The sequence below is a fragment of the Schistocerca gregaria genome, chromosome 2 (genome assembly GCF_023897955.1).
Source record: "Schistocerca gregaria isolate iqSchGreg1 chromosome 2, iqSchGreg1.2, whole genome shotgun sequence".
Classification (NCBI taxonomy): domain Eukaryota; kingdom Metazoa; phylum Arthropoda; class Insecta; order Orthoptera; family Acrididae; genus Schistocerca; species Schistocerca gregaria.
Genome location: NC_064921.1, coordinates 545,539,046 through 545,557,294, shown reverse-complemented (window position 1 = coordinate 545,557,294; position 18,249 = coordinate 545,539,046). Strand labels below are relative to the sequence as shown.

At 39.4% G+C, this 18,249-nt stretch overlaps 1 protein-coding gene across 1 annotated transcript in view; it reads right to left on the bottom strand.

Moving 5' to 3' along the window:
* LOC126331737 (nose resistant to fluoxetine protein 6-like) overlaps positions 1-18,249 on the bottom strand; it is a 242,767-nt gene that overhangs the window by 67,863 nt on the left and 156,655 nt on the right. The window contains exon 8 of the mRNA XM_049996518.1: positions 2,304-2,500. Within this exon, the coding sequence (XP_049852475.1) occupies positions 2,304-2,500 (197 nt within the window). The remainder of the gene's footprint in view (positions 1-2,303; positions 2,501-18,249) is intronic.

Genomic DNA, 18,249 nt, shown 5'->3' with positions numbered 1-18,249 from the left:
ATGGAAGTGGGAGTTCTGAAGAGTAAGGAGAGGACAGGGGAGACCTGGATGGTACAATGCAACATACACTCGGTTACAGGAGAGACTTGGAGAGTGTGGAGTGCTTTATGTGTCATCACAAGAGATAGAAATATTTCTTAGTGCCAACTTGTGCACTTGTGAGATTTACGTGGCTTCTGCAATGAAGGTGAAGTTTGCAATTAGAAAAGAATATCTTGTATGCCATGATGTTGCTCATAACTGATTGCGTGAAGTAGGTATCTGCTGTTTCTCTGTTATTCAACTTATATTTTATTTAATTGCTCGACCATCGACACCAATAAGTGTTTTACAGTAATAAAAGGCATTCTTAAAGATAATTCTGCTATCATGCTCATCATTTAAAGTCATTAAAATAGTATCTGCAGAATTTATTTAATTGCAGTCTTTCATGTATAAATGTTTATGTTACATTCAAAATTTGCAATTGCCAAGTGATAGGAACCTTCGACCATTCAGTTCTTGTGTGTATTCATATTGTATACTGTAGACTCAGCAGTATTTGGCTTGTAATGCAGCAACTATGTATCCCAGCCCCTAGACAATTGAAACCAGCCAAAACTTTCAATATTTCAGCTCTGAGTCAGAGGGTACATAGTTGAGGACCACTCACCACATCATTTTATTTGAAAGCCCACAGAGCCAAATCTTTTGTTTCCAGTAACCATCTTACTCCTAACCTATTACTGCTGGAAACCAACCCATATCACTGTCTTAAAATATTGGATAGTCAGGGAACATATATTAATGTTTTGGATATCTGTCAAATCCATGTATCCCAATTTAATAATTTCAGCTGTTGTATGGTAAGAAGCAAGCATTTAAATTATCCTTAATTTCTGTATATAACTTCACATTTCATCACAGCTTCAACATTAGTGTACCATCAAAGAAGTAAATTTCACTGAAATCATTACATTTAGTGAGAATGTGGAAAAAAACTATTTTACTGCTACATTACAGTTACTTAGCCGTTTGTGAATAGTTGGTTTTAATTTTCTACATGTGTATATTACATACTCACACCAATAACTTTATAAATTTTGGGTACACAGGATGTTTGAGGAATGGGACGAATGAAAGAATGCTGCTTCTTCCCCACATTTGACATACAAACAAGTAACATCCTAGTAAAAAACATCACTGAAATATATTTAATACTCTGTAAACCCACCATGAGTTACTGTAAGAGCTTCTACTTTTTGAGATTGAAAGAGAGAAAAACTGGCCGCGCTTCACCTGCATTACCAGACAACAAAATATTTCTTTAATTGGTGGCATACCAAATGAATCATAGGTTATGGAAGAAACAATATGTGTTTGACAATTCTATACAATAAGTTGCTCTGAAAAAAAGTATAGTGCTGATATGGTGGAAAGAGTGGGGCTTATTTCTAAACAATTAGTCTGAAATTATTGTTGCTTTAATAATCAGTGATGTTTTATATAATCATTAGTGCAGGTCAACCACAGAATTGTGTAGAGCATATGCCATTGCCATCATAACCATGATTAAAATGAAATTATTTTTTAAACATTGTTAGTTGCTGTTCCTTGTGTACTGTCAATGATGATAAGCTTTGCTTGGGGTATCAGTGAGCCACAGTTAAGGGGCACTTAAACAGTACTACTCACACATAATCCCCAGTTCACAGACACATTTTACCATAGCATTATGTAATATCACAGTTGCAATGTTGTGCTTGAATTTGAGCTGCAGCTACAACAGTTTTAGCTGCTAGAGATAATACATGTCATTCACTCCATGTTGCTACCACAGGTCACAATATAATGGTAAATATTGAGCTTTTCTCTAAGTCCATTGCTCTCACACTTGCTATAAGCATTGTACTTTTCCTCTTATTTGAAATAACTTCATGTTATAAATACTTTTTTGCATGCAGATGAAGTAGTTTATTGCACTGAAACTTTTTAATTTTTTCCCCTCATCTGACATTCATATCACACAGTTACTTTTTCCAAAGAGTTCATATTTCAATGATGAATGCATCTTTTTATTTTTGCTAGAGTACATTAATGCTGCTTTTAATGTTTAGCTAACCCTGTGGCAACCTACTTCTGATTTATCATAAGTTTCATTCTATGCTGATCATGTCTTCATCATGTTACAGCATTCACAGGTGAGAAGAATATATTTAAAGTCATTGTTTATCTAGTAATTATAAAAGAGTAAAAAATATTTAATTGTAGTGGAGCTACTACCATTGGTGAAAAAAGCAGATTAAAAAACTATTAATACTCACTTAGCTCTACGTTCTGGCACTGAAACTCTTATCTCAAATCCATATGCAACACCAAAATCTATTGCCAGTCCAATGATAAAACAGATGACCAAGAGGATTTTCCCTATTTTTGGGGTTTTCCAGAGAGGGTACAGTAGAAGTGGTGATAACCAGAATAGCTGCATTGTCACTTGTAAATACCAGCTTTGACTCACACACTGAGAAATGAAAATAAAAACAGTTTCAACAAACAAATACAGTAAAAATAGAAATTGTTAATATTCACCTTTATATTCTCCCTGACTTTCAGGAGTGAATCAAATTACCCTGTCCATTAATACATCATTTGACATATCTTAAAAGATTATACAGGGTGATTCAAAAAGAATACCACAACTTTAAAAATGTGTATTTAATGAAAGAAACATAATATAACCTTCTGTTATACATCATTACAAAGAGTATTTAAAAAGGTTTTTTTCACTCAAAAACAAGTTCAGAGATGTTCAATATGGCCCCCTCCAGACACTCAAGCAATATCAACCCGATACACCAGCTCGTTCCACACTCTCTGTAGCATATCAGGCGTAACAGTTTGGATAGCTGCTGTTATTTCTCATTTCAAATCATCAATGGTGGCTGGGAGAGGTGGTCGAAACACCATATCCTTAACATACCACCATAAGAAAAAATCGCAGGGGGTAAGATCAGGGATTCTTCGAGGCCAGTGATGAAGTGCTCTGTCACGGGCTGCCTGGCGGCCGATCCATCGCCTCGGGTAGTTGACGTTCAGGTAGTTACGGACAGATAAGTGCCAATGTGGTGGCGCTCCATCCTGCTGAAATTGTTGTGCTTCTTGTTTGAGCTGAGGGAACAGCCAATTCTCTAACATCTGCAGATACTGTAGTCCAGTTACAGTAGCACCTTCGAAGAAAAAGCGACCAAAAACTTTATTGGATGAAATGGCACAGTCAACAGCGCGTCAAGCGAACAAATGTACAACTAAATGAAACTTTATAGCTCCCTTAATTCGCCGACAGATAGTGCTTAGCTCTGCCTTTTGTCGTTGCAGAGTTTTAAATTCCTAAAGTTGTGGTATTCTTTTTGAATCACCCTGTATTACTATGCTGAATACTAGAACTAAAATGTAATATTACAGCTTTCAAGTACATGTATCTTTGAGGAATTGTTTTAACATGTTGAATAGTCTTTATATGTGCCCAAAAAATATGAAAACACAGATCAACTGTACAAGGGAAGCATATACTTGTTAATTCTACTTTACAATTGGTATTGTAATTATTACTTTACTTTCTAATTTTTATTTTTTCACAGGCAAATTTTCACCATCTAGAGGACATATAGGCCCTACAGCAAATGTTACAAAGTTCCCTATTAAATTATGCGTTGTACATTATAGATCAAAAGAGAAGAGAGTTTTATGGATGCAGAACATAATATGGAATATCATAAAATGGGAAAATACTGGTAGAGCTGGGCAATATCAATTATTTGGCCTATAGTTTGAAAGTTGAGCTCTCCCATGAAACTGCAATAATAATTGACCCAGTGCGAGATGCACTAATAAAGGTAACATTATTATTTACTTGACTGAATGCCAAAAATTTACTCAGTTGTCACCCACAATTGATCAGTAAGTGTTGTGAGAAACAGTTTAATGCTTGTGAAAAAGTTAACAGTGAAAACTTCACTTGAAGAGCTTCACAGGCTGTACAGATAGAGGAAGTTAATATTGTTAACTGTTCATTAGTTAGTTGGATCATATGAACATTTACATAACTTTTTAAGTAATACTACTGTGTAGTTATAGGGCTTTATATGCAAAGTTGTCTTGTTATAGGGTAATAAGCAACATGGTGAGAACATACGTCAAGTAGCTTGGGTCCAGTGGAAGGTGCAAATCCAATTTCATTTTCCCGGAAAATGCAGGAAAGGCCACATACCAAGGGAAAATGAGCATCAGGAGAGCTTCATTAGATTTTGCTGTACCGTACAAAACCCTTAATGATAAGATATGGAATAAGTGTAAACACAAGAAGGATGTGTCAACAGCTTTAAACAGCAAACAGGAGGAAATACCTGTTGAGGATTTATTGATATGTGTCAAGTGGGGTTTTCCACTGAGAAACATGGATGTATGCAACATTGTACAGGTTACCTTAACCATGCAAAGAAAATGGAAAACACATTTAAAGTCAATCAGCCAGGGTTAGAGTGGGTTCATGCATTTCTGAGAAGAAACACCAAACTGATAGTGAGAATTGGAGAGAACACGAAAAGAGTTATATCAACTGTTTAGATGCAGATCATAACAGAACATTATGTTAATCTTAGGGAAATGTTGGATGGAGTTAGTGACTCTAATATAGTTAACAACACTAAAATAAAATCTTCTGATGACCCAAGACAATGATGGTGCTTGTCAAAAGAGATGCGAAGCATCCTGTGAGAATTTTAGACACATCTTAAACTAGTATCAGTATTATGATGGCAGCAGTTGCAGATAGAACATTGCTACCCCCATTTACTGTTTATGAAAGTAAGCCTGTATGATTACTTGGACTGAGGGAAATGTCGATGGAGCTGGTTACAACAGGAATATGAGTGAAGGTTTGATCTTAACACATTTGAATCATAGTTAATGAAAATTTTGTTTCTCTATGCCAAGAAATTGCAAGGACACAAGATTATGAGTGGGAATAACTTATCCAGTTATATCTTGATAAGTGTCGTCAAGATTTGTGAGGAATATGACATTAGGTTTGTCTTCTTGCCTCCAAATGTGACCCACCCTTACCAGCCTCTTGGTGTGACATTCTTTTGCTCCTTAAAGATAGTACAGCAATGTATGTTAGATGAGTGGAAGAAATCCAACAGAGGAGTGACGTACAAGTCAGTATCTCATAAACTGTTGTTAGAAACTTTGTTGAAGATAGGTATGAATTCTGTGGCTAACATAATAACACTGGTTTTGTGTCTTTCTGTCTTGAAGAAGTGCTGCATCAGATTCCACAAAATAAGAATGATTAACACTGATAAAGCATCCTGGACTGGATTCTTTGAAGAACAACTCCAGCAAGCCTGAGTTGTTGGCCCAAATACAAGCACACCTGTCCACTATGCAAAGCACCTGACTTTACCTCTGGGGAAAGGCACTGAAGTTAAGGATTTGCTCACTGCTGATATAGAGGATGGTGAGGAAAGTGCAGAGCCACAAGAAGATGAAAAAATGCTGGAAACAAGTAACTAAGGCTCTGAAGTGCTAGACTCATGTCACTTTTCCCTTAAAGATACCACTTCAACTTAAGTCAAAACAGGAAAGGAACAGCAATTACTAAGTGTAGCTATTGTTCTATTCCCAGGAAAGAAAAGAATTCAACATTTTATTGACCAGATAATAAGAAAGACAACTTTGGGACTCTATGAAGTTATTTTCATCTGAAAAATAAACACTGGAGCCACAACCTTTTTTGTATTCTCAAATGTTGAAAACACAATGGACATAGGAAAAGAATAAATTGTCACAGCGACGGAGCCAATACATTGCAAATGAGGGAAATTTATTTTCTCTGATAGTGATATTAGGGCTATGGAGTAGGTTAAATCTGATTGTCGAGTTGTGCATTAAAATGTTTAACTTTTCTTTGTTCTTATAGTTAAAAGTGTAGGCCAATTTTTTTTATTTTCTGACTACAGTAGTGTTTTAACTTTTTTAAAAGCATAATATTTTCATTGCTGTAAAAGTGCAACACTGATAATCAAGCAAAATAAATCCTGATCAGAATTACCCCATACCATGGGGGTAACAGTGAGCAGCATTCCTTTCCCATAGTCATCATGTATTCGCTTGTTTCAGTTTTCTATTATTATCAAACGAAAATTAATATGCTTTAATATAAGTTTCATTCCATGGATTCAGGTGAAAAAATTCATAAAAATTAAATAAAGTTAATTTCATTTATAAAGCAATAAGTAAAATAATTCCTAGATTATATAGACAGCTCTCTTAAAAATATTCTTACTGTTACTGATTATTATTGAACTTCATAGGAGCAGAAGTTGAATTTGCAAACACAGAAGTGTTTAAACATAAATATTAAAATTATTATTTTTGAAGGGTTTTAGAACTGTTAAAAGGGTTATATTAAAATTACTATATTCAAGGATTTTAACACCGAATGCATAGTGAATGCATTATCATAGCCAAGATAAACACTATCCCCACACCCACCACAGTAGTGCAAATTTACATGCACCACAGATGAAGAATAGATTTGATGTAACTTCACTCATGATGCATATAATTTCAGATAGAATGTGTCACACAGTTCACAGGCCCACTTATAGCGGGTTCCTGGGTTGGCCCCCTGGTGTACTCTGGTGAGCCAGCAAAGAAACAGCGTTATTTAATTGATTGTAAATGAGTGCTCGGCCTATTCTTTATGCTGTCTTACTGTTGTCCAGTCAGTGTGTTCAGACTAAGCACAACCTGTATCTTACATGTTGCTCTATAAAATACTATGCTCCATAAATCCCAATTGAAGGAATGCATGATGAGATAAAAGAAATTATTCAGATAGTTAAGATGGACAAAAATTTTATTGTGATGGGGGATTGGAATTTGATAGTAGCAAAAGGAAGAGAAGGAAAAATGGTAGGTGAATATGGACTGGGGGAAAGGAATAACAGAGGAAGCCAACTGGTAGAATTTTGCAAAGAGTAACTAGTGATAACACTTGGATTAAGAATCATGACAGAAGGTTGCATATGTGGAAGAAACCTGGAGATGTCAGAATGTTTCAGGCTGATTATATAATGGTAAAACAGAGATTATGGAACCAGATTTTAAATTGTTATGCACTTTCAGGGGCAGATGTGGACTCTGACCACAATTTATTGATTATGAACTGTAGATTAAAGCTGAAGAAATTGTAAAAAGGTAGGAAATTAAGGAGATGGGAAAGTTAAAAGAATGAAAAGTCATTGAGAATTTCAGAGGGAGCATTAGACAATAACTGAGTAGAACACAGGAAAGGAATGCAGTAGAAGACAAATGATTAACTTTAAGAGACAAAATAGTGAAGGCAGCAGTGGATCAAATAGGTAAAAAGACAAGGCCTAGAAGAAATACTTGGATATCACAGGAGATATTGAATTAAATTGGTAAAAGGAGAAGAAGTAAATGAAGCAGGCAAAACAGAATACAAACATCTAAACAATGACATTGACAAGATGTGCAAAAGTGCTAAACAGGAATGGCTAGAGTACAAATGTAAGGATTTAGAAGCATATTTCACTAGGGGAAAAATAGATATCACATACAGGAAAATTAAAGACGCCTTTGAAGAAAAGAGAAGCAGTTGTATGAACACCAAGATCTCAGATGGAAAACCAGTACTAAGCAAAAAAGGGTAAGTTTAAACGTGGAAAGAGTATACAGAGAGGCTATACAAGGGAAATGGACTGTAAGGCAATATTATAGAAAGGGAAGAGGATGCAGATGAGGATGAGAGGGGTGGGATATTATATTGCGAGAACCTGATAGAGCAATGAAAGACCTAAGTCAAAATGAGGGCGCTGGTGTAGATGGTAGCCTTGAGAGAGCCAGACTGACAAAATTGTTCCATTTGGGGTGCAAGATGTATGAGACAAGAAGACTGTAATAATTCCAATTGCAAAGAACCCAGCTGCTCTCAGGTGTGAATATTACTGAACTATCGGTATAATAAGTCGTGGTTGCAATATACTAACATGACTTACTTACAGGAGAATGGAAAAACTAATAGAAACTGACCTAAAGGAAGATCAGTTTGGATTCTGAAGAAATGTAGGAACATATGAGACAGTACAGACCATACAGCTTCTCTTAGAACAGTCAAGGAAAAGCATACCTTCATTTAGAGAATTTGTAGACTTAGAGGAAGATTTTGACATTGTTGACTGGAATACTCTCTTTGAAGTTTTGAAAGCAGCAGGGGTAAAATACAGGGAGTGAAAGGTTATTTACAACTTGTACAGAAACTATATGGCAGTTATAAGAGTCGAGGGGCATGAAAAAGAAGCAGAGGTCATGAAGTAAGTGAGACAGGGTTGAACCTACTCTCAATATTACTCAATTTTAATATCACAAGCAGTAAAGGAAACCAAAGAAAAATTTGGAGTAGGGATTAAAATACAGTGAGAAGAAATGAACCCTTGAGATTTGCTTATGACATTGTAATTCTTTCAGAGACAACAAATGACTTGGAAGAGCAATTGAACAGAATGGGCAGTGTCTTGAAGTGAGGATATAAGACGAATAGCAATAAAAGCAAAACAAGGATAATAGAATGTATTCATATTAAATCAGCCAATGCTTAGAGATTAGGTCAGGAAACAAGACACCAAAAGTATTAAATGAGTTTTGTTATTTTGGCAGCAAAATAACTGATGGTGGCTGAAGTAGAGAGGATATAAAATGTAGATTACCAATGGCAGGAAAAGAATTTCTGAAAAAGAAAAATTGGTTAACACTGAATATAAATTTAAGTCTCAGAAAGCTTTTCTGAAAATATTTGTATGAAATATAGCCATGTAGGAAGTGAAAAATGCACGGTAAACAGTTTAGACAAGAAGACAATATAAGCTCTTGGGAGGGTTGTGCTACAGAAGAGTGCTGAAGATTAGGAGGGTAAATCACATAACTAATGAAGAAGTACTGAATAGAAGTGGGGAGAAAAGAAATTTGTTGCACAACCAAACAAGAAGAAGAGATCGGTTGGTATGACACATTCTAAGACATCAAGGGATCATCGATTTAGTAACTGAGGGAAGTTGTGGGGAGGGGGTGGGGGGTAAAAATCTTAGAATGAATCCAAGAGAATACAGTAAGCAGATTTAGAAAGATGTAGTTTGCAGTAGTTATTCCGAAATGAAAAGGCTTGCACAGGATAGAATAGCATGGAGAGCTGTAGTAATATTCACACCTGAGAGCAGCTCGGTTCTTTGCAATTGGAATTATTACAGTCTTCTTGTCTCATACATCTTGCACCCCAAATTGAACAATTTTGTCAGTCTGGCTCTCTCAAGGCTACCATCTACACCAGCACCCTCGTATTGACTTAGGTCTTTCATTGCTCTATAAGGTTCTCGCAATATAATATCTTCAGACTGAAGACCACAACAGTACCAACACTTAACCTCTTGGTCAATGACAATTACAGGCAAAAAGAAATCATGATTTGGTATTAAGTTGTTTCTCACAGCTACACTTATGAGAAGAAACTAAAATATTGTTAATATTGATACCTTTATTGTTTTATCATACATAATGTGGTTTGCTTCAAAATGCTGAAAGAACATGACAATTTGCACTGCTATTTATACATAGTGTTACATGGAGCCAGAATTATTTCTATCCCTGTCTGTAGTTCCCAACATTCATAGTAGACTGGTTCCTAAATGAAAAAAAAAATTGAATCTGCAAAGGATATGTAGAATTGTTTGAGTATCATTTGTTTGAAGTCAAATGTACATGCAATCATGTAATGTCACATATATGTTTCAAAAACTTGTCAGAAATTTCCAAGACAAAGGGAGTGGCATAAAAATATTTTAATGTAACTTAAGAAGTATTTCAAGTGTTAGAGAAGAGGTACTGTTGTCTCTTCAAAAAATAAGAGAATCAGTTGATAGAATAAAGGTGTGTGTGCTTTGATTAACAAAATATCCCCAAAAACACCAGAAATTGAGCAGATGTATTTAGAAAGCTACATAGTCAGTTCTTATTATTGTAGGATTACAGTGACTTAAAGAAGATGTGATGACAATTTCATTTATTACAACACTGACACTTACTGACTCTAGAAATAAGTCAGTAATCCACTGAATAACATTTTGAACTGTGCTGCAGTCAAATTACAGCTAGAAACAGTGATTTAAGATTATGAAAGTTTACATGGCACCAGCCGGAACGCTTTTAAAAATTCTAGCCCCTCTGGTAATAGTCACAATTGAACATTGTAATAATAACAGGAGCCTTAAGGTATGTGACAGTTTTGTTTTACAAATGTCATCAGTCACAAACAGTATGCATTGTTAATGTTTAGCTTCAGCTTACTCCCAAATATCTAATTTCCAAGTAGAACAGATTCCTCAAAGAAGACAGTCTGTTCCTCTAACCCACATATTTCACTGAAATAACATGGACTAAGCTAAACTGCCTGCCAGACCATGATGGTCAGATGACAGCCTTACACCCTGTCGACAGGAAACTAGTGTGGCATTGATGCGTCACATCGACCACACAAATTACAATCTTTGGAGCATTAACTGCTCTGACGAGACACTATGTTTAATTCAGTCTGCCTTTGTACTTCATACAGTGTTCATGTGCATCAGTCTTTATGGTAAAATATATGTGTATATAGGAAAATTGGGAACTGTTTATTCATATATTATGATCTGTATCCAGAATCCCATATTGGTGACCCCGGGCAAAAAGTTCTGCAACATCCGCGCCCGTCATATAGAATCAACAGATTTCACATACAATGCCATGGCTACATCACTGAACATTTTTTACAAAGATTTGGAGGCCCAGCTCTTACAACCAGGCCAACACAATCCTCCGCCTTTGGTTATTTCGCAGCTAAAGGACAATGATCTACGATCTTTGATGGGGATAGCCTCTACTTTAGCAACTCCACAATGACAGAGTGTTACGCAGTTACCTCAAATCATGGACATAGGTTTTGTTTTGCTGGATTACACACAACAATAAGTGAAAAGTGAAGTGGACGATCTACTAAATAGTGTGCCAATCGATCACTTGTACGAAGTTCAAAGGGACCGAAATTCACACATGTGCTTTGGTCCTCTAAGTGCTACAACATCAGTTACAGTAGTGCCATGTGCAATGCCACCATTTGTGCAAAACACACACACAGCCAACTATTACCAAGCTACGCCAGCCTCACCTTCCTCACAAATCAGTAACAGACATTTTTATGCCTCTAGTTCGCCAGAACAAACCACCAGATCAGTGACACAGTTTTGCGACCACTTGGGTACGAGTGCACTCCACATAACCTCTTTACCCAGCAACATTTTAAGCTCCAGGCCACTGCCCCCCCCCCCCCCCCCCCCCCGTCTCCCACAGGGGCCTCGATTCCAACCATACAACCGCTCGCTCTTTCCGCAGTACTGTCTGCATCTGTCACGCCAGCCTTCTGCGTCATTTCTGAGTTGGACAATGTCACTACTATACTTGCAATATCTAGTCTAGTTTATGGGGCCTTCATTATGTGCTGCTCACCCGTTCACTTCCATGGTACCTTACAAGACATGCCGCAGCCACCTTCGTCTCCACCTCCAGGCCACCTAACCAAGCTACCTCCACTATACGAAGACAATCCAGTTTCATGGCTCACACTGGTGGAGCACCTTTTCAAGCTGCATCAAGTGACGGATGACAACTCCAATTTCCTATGTTTGGTCACACACCTTCACGAACACTCGGATTTAATTTGTGATCTCCTACTTTCGCCTCCACTGCCATCAAAGTATGAGTTTACCATGAAAACAATATTGGACCAACTTGCCTGCTCGCCACATGAATTGATAATCAAGATTCTGTACGAGGAGCACCTGGGGGACCAAACTTGGTCACAACTTTGGCACTGCCTCAGGTTACTCATGAGTGAACACACGATGGTATGGTCTGCCAAGTACCTACCGATCTACAGATACACCTACTGCTACACTCTTTTGAGTCTATCAGTTCTCACCCACGCATCGCAGATCAGCTGTATGCGCTCCTGGGCCAGAAACACCCAGCTCATCCATCATCGCTGTGTGACTCTACACCTCCTGTTTACCGGCTGTACGCAGGCAGGGGCAGGGCCCATTCTGCTTCCAAGCCTTCTACGTCACCAGGCAGTACTCGTTTGCTCTTTCCTCTTTCCGAGCACTCAAGAACTGCCCATGCTCCATATATCCCGGATTACGTCCCAGAACAGATCAATGAGAACAAGCCTCCCTCACTATCACAGTTGCTGCCACCACGACATCCAGCTCATCTGCACTGTTGGTACCACAAGATTTTTGGGGCTGAGGCCAGGAAGTGTAGGTTACCTTGCCAACACCCAAATGCCGACTACAGGAAGTAAGTGACGCCAAGTCCTGTGGGAAACTTCACAGGCTTCTCCTAACATTGCACTCCATCCACTCATCTCGTCGGCCGAGTGGACACTTATATGTGACAGACATCGCAGTTTGTCTACCTAATTGACACTGGCACTGACATGTCTATCATACCTCGATCATTGGCTCCTATTGACTTTTCACTGACGAAGTCTCTCCTACGAGCTGTTAACGCATCAACATTACAAACTGTTGGTTCTGTGAAAGTGATGGTGCACCTATCCCCTTCTCTGTGTTTCCTGTGGACCTTCTACATCGCTGACATCGATGAACCAATTCTTGGTATGGATTTTTGTCCCATTACAAGCTCTCCCTGAATGTAGTCCAGTGTGCAGTGTTACACCACCTGTATAACAGAGTGTTCCACCCTCACGGGCATGATTGTGACCTGTGTCACTAACCTACTTTCAGAAAATGTCTCAGCAGTGCACCTCCGCTGGGAGACTGATGAGCTGAAACAACGCATTGCTCACACTTACAATGAACTCGGGCCTGCACCTTGCTGTTGAAACTGCAATCTGCAGTTCCTTTATCAAATCAAACTTCATTGCCAAGCATCAGTTTGAACACTCATCAGGTTAGTTCAAAAACATTCACTGTGTGTGACAATTCGCGTTCAGTGACCTCCGCACCACCCAAATGCACACTACGTGCAGTGCCTTGTGTTTCAAACAGTGTCTCTAATAACAGTCGCTCACACAGCACGATCATGACCATTACACATGGCGGCTGCCCCACTTGTTGTTAAACATTCCCCCTCTCCCGCACGCCAGCCAAGCAACTTGGTGGCCATCGTTGCCCCTTGCGCAATGCCAGTGCCTCTCTCGCCTGCGCTGGTTGCCCAAGGCAAAGCCAACAACAGGCAGTTGTTGTGCACCTCACTCTGCACCGTGCAGCTCATGCAGACAACTTCTACAAACAAGCACACACCGCGCTCGCATGATAGGCATGTGAGTTTTGTTCTGCCTTTTCCCACTTGTGCTAAGAGCTACGCCTCATCGCGCCCCACTCATCCCAAAACTCAACATCAGAAAGTTACTCAGCCTCATGTGCAGTCCTCAGTCTCTCTGATGGAATGACACACAAGATAATTACCATTGTTGGCCCTCCTATTAGACACAAGGTTAGACGCCTAAACCCTAGTAAGCTGCGCGTGGCATGGCAGCAAATTAACAAACTTCTGGAGGCAGGCATCCAACAGCCATCGGACAGCAATTGGTCTTCACCAATTCACTTTGTCACCAAACATGATGGTTCTTTTCGAATGTGTGGTGATTACAGACATTTAAATACTCACACTGTCATGGACAATTACCCGGTGCCAAACATAAACGATTTCAGTCATATGTTATTGGGCGCCACAATCTTCTGTGTGATTGACTGCAAACATGCTTATCACCAGATTCCCATAGCGCCAGAAGACATTCCAAAGACTGTGATCATCACGCCACTCAGTTTGCGTGCAACTTCATGCCATTCGGTTTAAAGGGTGCGGCACAAATGTGCCAACGTTTCATTGACTAAGTCTTTTGACAATTTGAGTTCTGTTTCACATACCTGGATGACATACTCATTTTCAGCAAATTGACTGAAGACCATGAAGATCATTTATCCCAGGTCCTCCAGACTTTGGCATCCAATGGTTTTGAGGTCAATAAAGAAAAATTCCAATTGCGTCAGTCTTCTGTGACATTTCTGGGTTATACTGTCTCCGCAGATGGACTACAGCCAGAATACAGCCTACCAAATCCTGCGTGCAGGCTATCACGTCATTGCCACCCACAGCTATGTACAAAGAACTCAAACGATTTCTAGATACTATAAATTACTACCGCCGTCATCTACCTTCTGCCACTGTCATGCACGCCCCTCTGACTGACTTGCTCTCCAGAAAACAAACTTCAGGCATTAAACCGGCTGTTGGACTGAACCCATGCTAGAGGCTTTCAAGGCTCTTAAAACAGCTTCAGCTTATGCAGTTGTACTTGCCCATCCTGATCCGTCTGCCGATTTGATCATCACTACGGATGCCAGCAACATTGCGGTCAGGGCAGGAGTATAACAGAGCAAAGGCGACACAGTTTCACCAATTCATTTCTTCGAGAAAAAAAAAAAAAAAAAAAAAAAAAAAAAAAAAAAAAAAAAAAAAAAAAAAAAAACTGTCTACAGCACAGAAGACATATTCTGCTTTTGACAGAGAGCTTCTGGCGGTGTATGAGGCCGTCAAACATTTCTGCGCTGCGCCGACTGGTTTTCGACGCCTTGCATAATCTTGCCCACACCGGCGTCTGTGGCACCGCTTGCCTCATCACCAAGCGTTTTGTGTGGAAAGATGTGAAATGGGACTGTCAAACATGGACACACAGCTGCATTTCCTGTCAATGAAACAAAATAGGATGTCACACCTCTCCACCACTCGGCAAGTTTGACATCCCTAAGGGACGTTTCTGTCTTGTACATATCAACGTTATCGGTCCTCTGCCTCTGTCAGAGGGCCACAGGTATATCCTGTCCACCAAATGTCTTGTTGAGTGGAAGCCATCCCCTTACCCAACATCACAGCAGAAACTGTGGCCAAAGGATTTGTTTCTTCTTGGATCCATACGACAGCCTACCTCACACAAAGCAACAGGTTGGTGGAACGATGGCACTGCACCCTTAAAGCTGCACTCAGGCGCCATAACTGTCTCTGGACCAAGGCACTTCCATGGGTGTTGCTGGGATTATGTTCTACATTTAAACCAGATTTACATGGAATGATTTCTGAATTCGTTTTCAGCAAAAACCCAGTTTTACGTGGGGAACTAATTCTCCCCCAAGACCAGGGGATTCCCCCTCCTTCCCAGACTTTATCGGAAGGATGCATGCAGACTTTAGAAACACCTGGATACACCCACCTGTCAGTCAGTCATTCCCCACCTGACATTTACCTGCTGACTGCACTCAGCACTTGCTCATACGTCATGCTCAGGGTGACTCTGTCAGACAACCCTTACAACCCCCTTACCTTGGCTCCTTCAAAGTACTCTGGAGGGATGAGACGACATTTGACATTATGATAAAAGATTGCCTGCAAACCATTTCTCTACACAGGCTCAAGGCTGCCTTTGTAGACTGCGACAGCCCTCTGCTATCCCAGTCGGACTGCCCGAACACATGTTCTTTTGACGAACCCACTAACAAGTCTGTTCAACCTACAGTTGTGTTTTCTCCATCCAATGAGTCACCATCACAGTTTGCAGGTTCCTCAGGCATGTCATCATCATCATCATTCTCAGGTTTTGACGACATTTCATGTACTAGAGACATAGGCGCTCCATCCTTCGTTTTGCGCTGCAACGTACCACCTGAGTGCATCGACAGTGTCAATTATGGTGTTAGATAATTGTGTGCTTTTACTGCTCACCGACAGCATAGACCCGACCAAGGAACTCAACATCAACACAAGAGTGTAACCCGTCATGTGTTTGAGCTTTCATTTCTTCGGACAGCTCAGTGTGCATTTGGGGAAGGCACGCCCACACACTGCCTCCTCTCCAGTACCGCTACCACTACTCCTGAGTTGGCCGATGCATCATGCATCATTCTCCCCCCACTGGTTTTTGGACTACAAGTTGGACTGGTGACCACCCGCCACACCTTCGCACGCTGAGACGGAGACGGAGACGGACCTTCCGGTCATGAGCCTGCCACCTCGCACCACTCGCGCTGATGCTGACTGCAGGGAGGGAGGAGGGGGGAGGGGGGGGGGGGGAGTTCTGTGTGCTCTCAATAGGTCACATTGACGACACAAATTACAACCTTTGGAACATTAACTGCTCTGACGAGCCAACATGTTTCATTCAGTCTGCCTTTGTACTTCACGCAGTGTTCATGTGTATCAGTCTTTACGGTACAATATATGTGTATATAGGAAACTTGGGAACTGATTATTGCATATATTAGGATCCATATCCAGAGCTCTATACTAGAAAATGAACACACCCCAATTGGGTATATTAGAACAATAAATGATGAGTCTCTCCATGTGTTTAGAATCAAATTACAAGAACAAGAGTGGGAGGAAGTTTACAGTGGAGACGTAGTGAACAAAAAATTTAATTCATTTTTAAATTTATTTCTACATTACTTTGAAGCAAGTTCTTGACAAAGTTGGATAAAAAAAAATACAAAAGCAGAAGGAAAGAGTAGGTAATGGGAGGTATCAGAACATTGTATGCCAAAAAAGGAGAGTGTTAATTAGAATGCATGGAATTGCACTATAAGAAATATTGTAAACTTTAAATTGTGTAATCAGAAAGATCAAAGCCCTGAATTATACACATACAATTAAAAATTTAAATAAAGAACTAGATTTTACTGTGAGTCTTATAGTGTAATTTTACTGCTTGCTTTCATTAAGTCCCTTTCTTTAGGCAAAATCTTTCTTTTGAGGGTTGTTGTTGTGGTCTTCAGCCCTAAGACTGGTTTGATGTAGCACTCCATGCTACTCTATTCTGTGCAAGCTTCTTCATCTCCCAGTACCTACTGCAACCTACATCCTTCTGAATCTGTTTAGTGTATTCATCTCTTGGTCTCCCTCAACAATTTTTACCCTCCACACAGTTCTCCAATACTAAACTGGTGATCTCTTGATGCCTCAGAATATGTCCTACCAACTGATCCCTTCTTCTAGTCAAATTGTGCCACAAACTTCTCTTCTCCCCAATCCTATTCAATACCTCCTCATTAGTTATGTGATCCACCCATCCATTCCTCAACATTCTTCTGTAGCACCAAATATTGAAAGCTTCTATTCTCTTCATGTCCAAACTATTTATCGTCCATGTTTCACTTCCATACATGGCTACACTCCATACAAATACTTTCAGAAATGGCTTCCTGACACTTAAACATATACTCGATGTTAAGAAATTTCTCTTCTTCTGAAATGCTTTCCTTGCCATTCCCAGTCTACATTTTATATCATCTCTACTTCTTCTAAGTCCTTTTCTGTCTCTGACAGAATTACAATGTCACCGGCGAACCTCAAAGATTTTATTTCTTCTCCATGGATTTTAATACCTACTCAAAATTTTTCTTTTGTTTCCTTTACTGCTTGTTCAATATACAGATTGAACAACATCAGGGAGAGGCTACAACCCTGTCTCACTCCCTTTCCAACCACTGCTTCCCTTTGATGTCCCTCGACTCTTATAACTGCCATCTGCTTTCTGTACAAATTGTAAATAGCTTTTTGCTCCCTGTATTTTACCCCTGCCATCTTCAGAATGTGAAAGAGAGTATTCCACTCAACATTGTCAAAAGCTTTCTCTAAGTCTACAAATGCTAGAAATGTAGGTTTGCCTTTTCTTAATCTAGCTTCTAAGAAAAGTTGTAGGGTCAGTATTGCCTCATGTGTTCCAATATTTCTACGGAATCCTAACTGATCTTCCCCAAGGTCAGCTTCTACTAGTTTTTCATGTCGTCTGTAAAGAATTCGTGTTAATATTTTTCAGCCGTGACTTATTAAACTGATAGTTCGGTAATTTTCACATCTGTCAACACCTGCTTTCTTTGGGATTGGAATTATTATATTCTTCTTTGAGCCTGAGGGTATTTCGCCTGTCTCATACATCTTGCTCACCAGATGGTAGAGTTTTGTCAGGGCTGGCTCTCCCAAGGCTGTCAGTAGTTCTAATGGAATGTTGTCTACTCCCGGAGCTTTGTTGCTACTCAGGTCTTTCAATGTTCTGTCAAACTCTTCATGCAGTATCGTATCTTC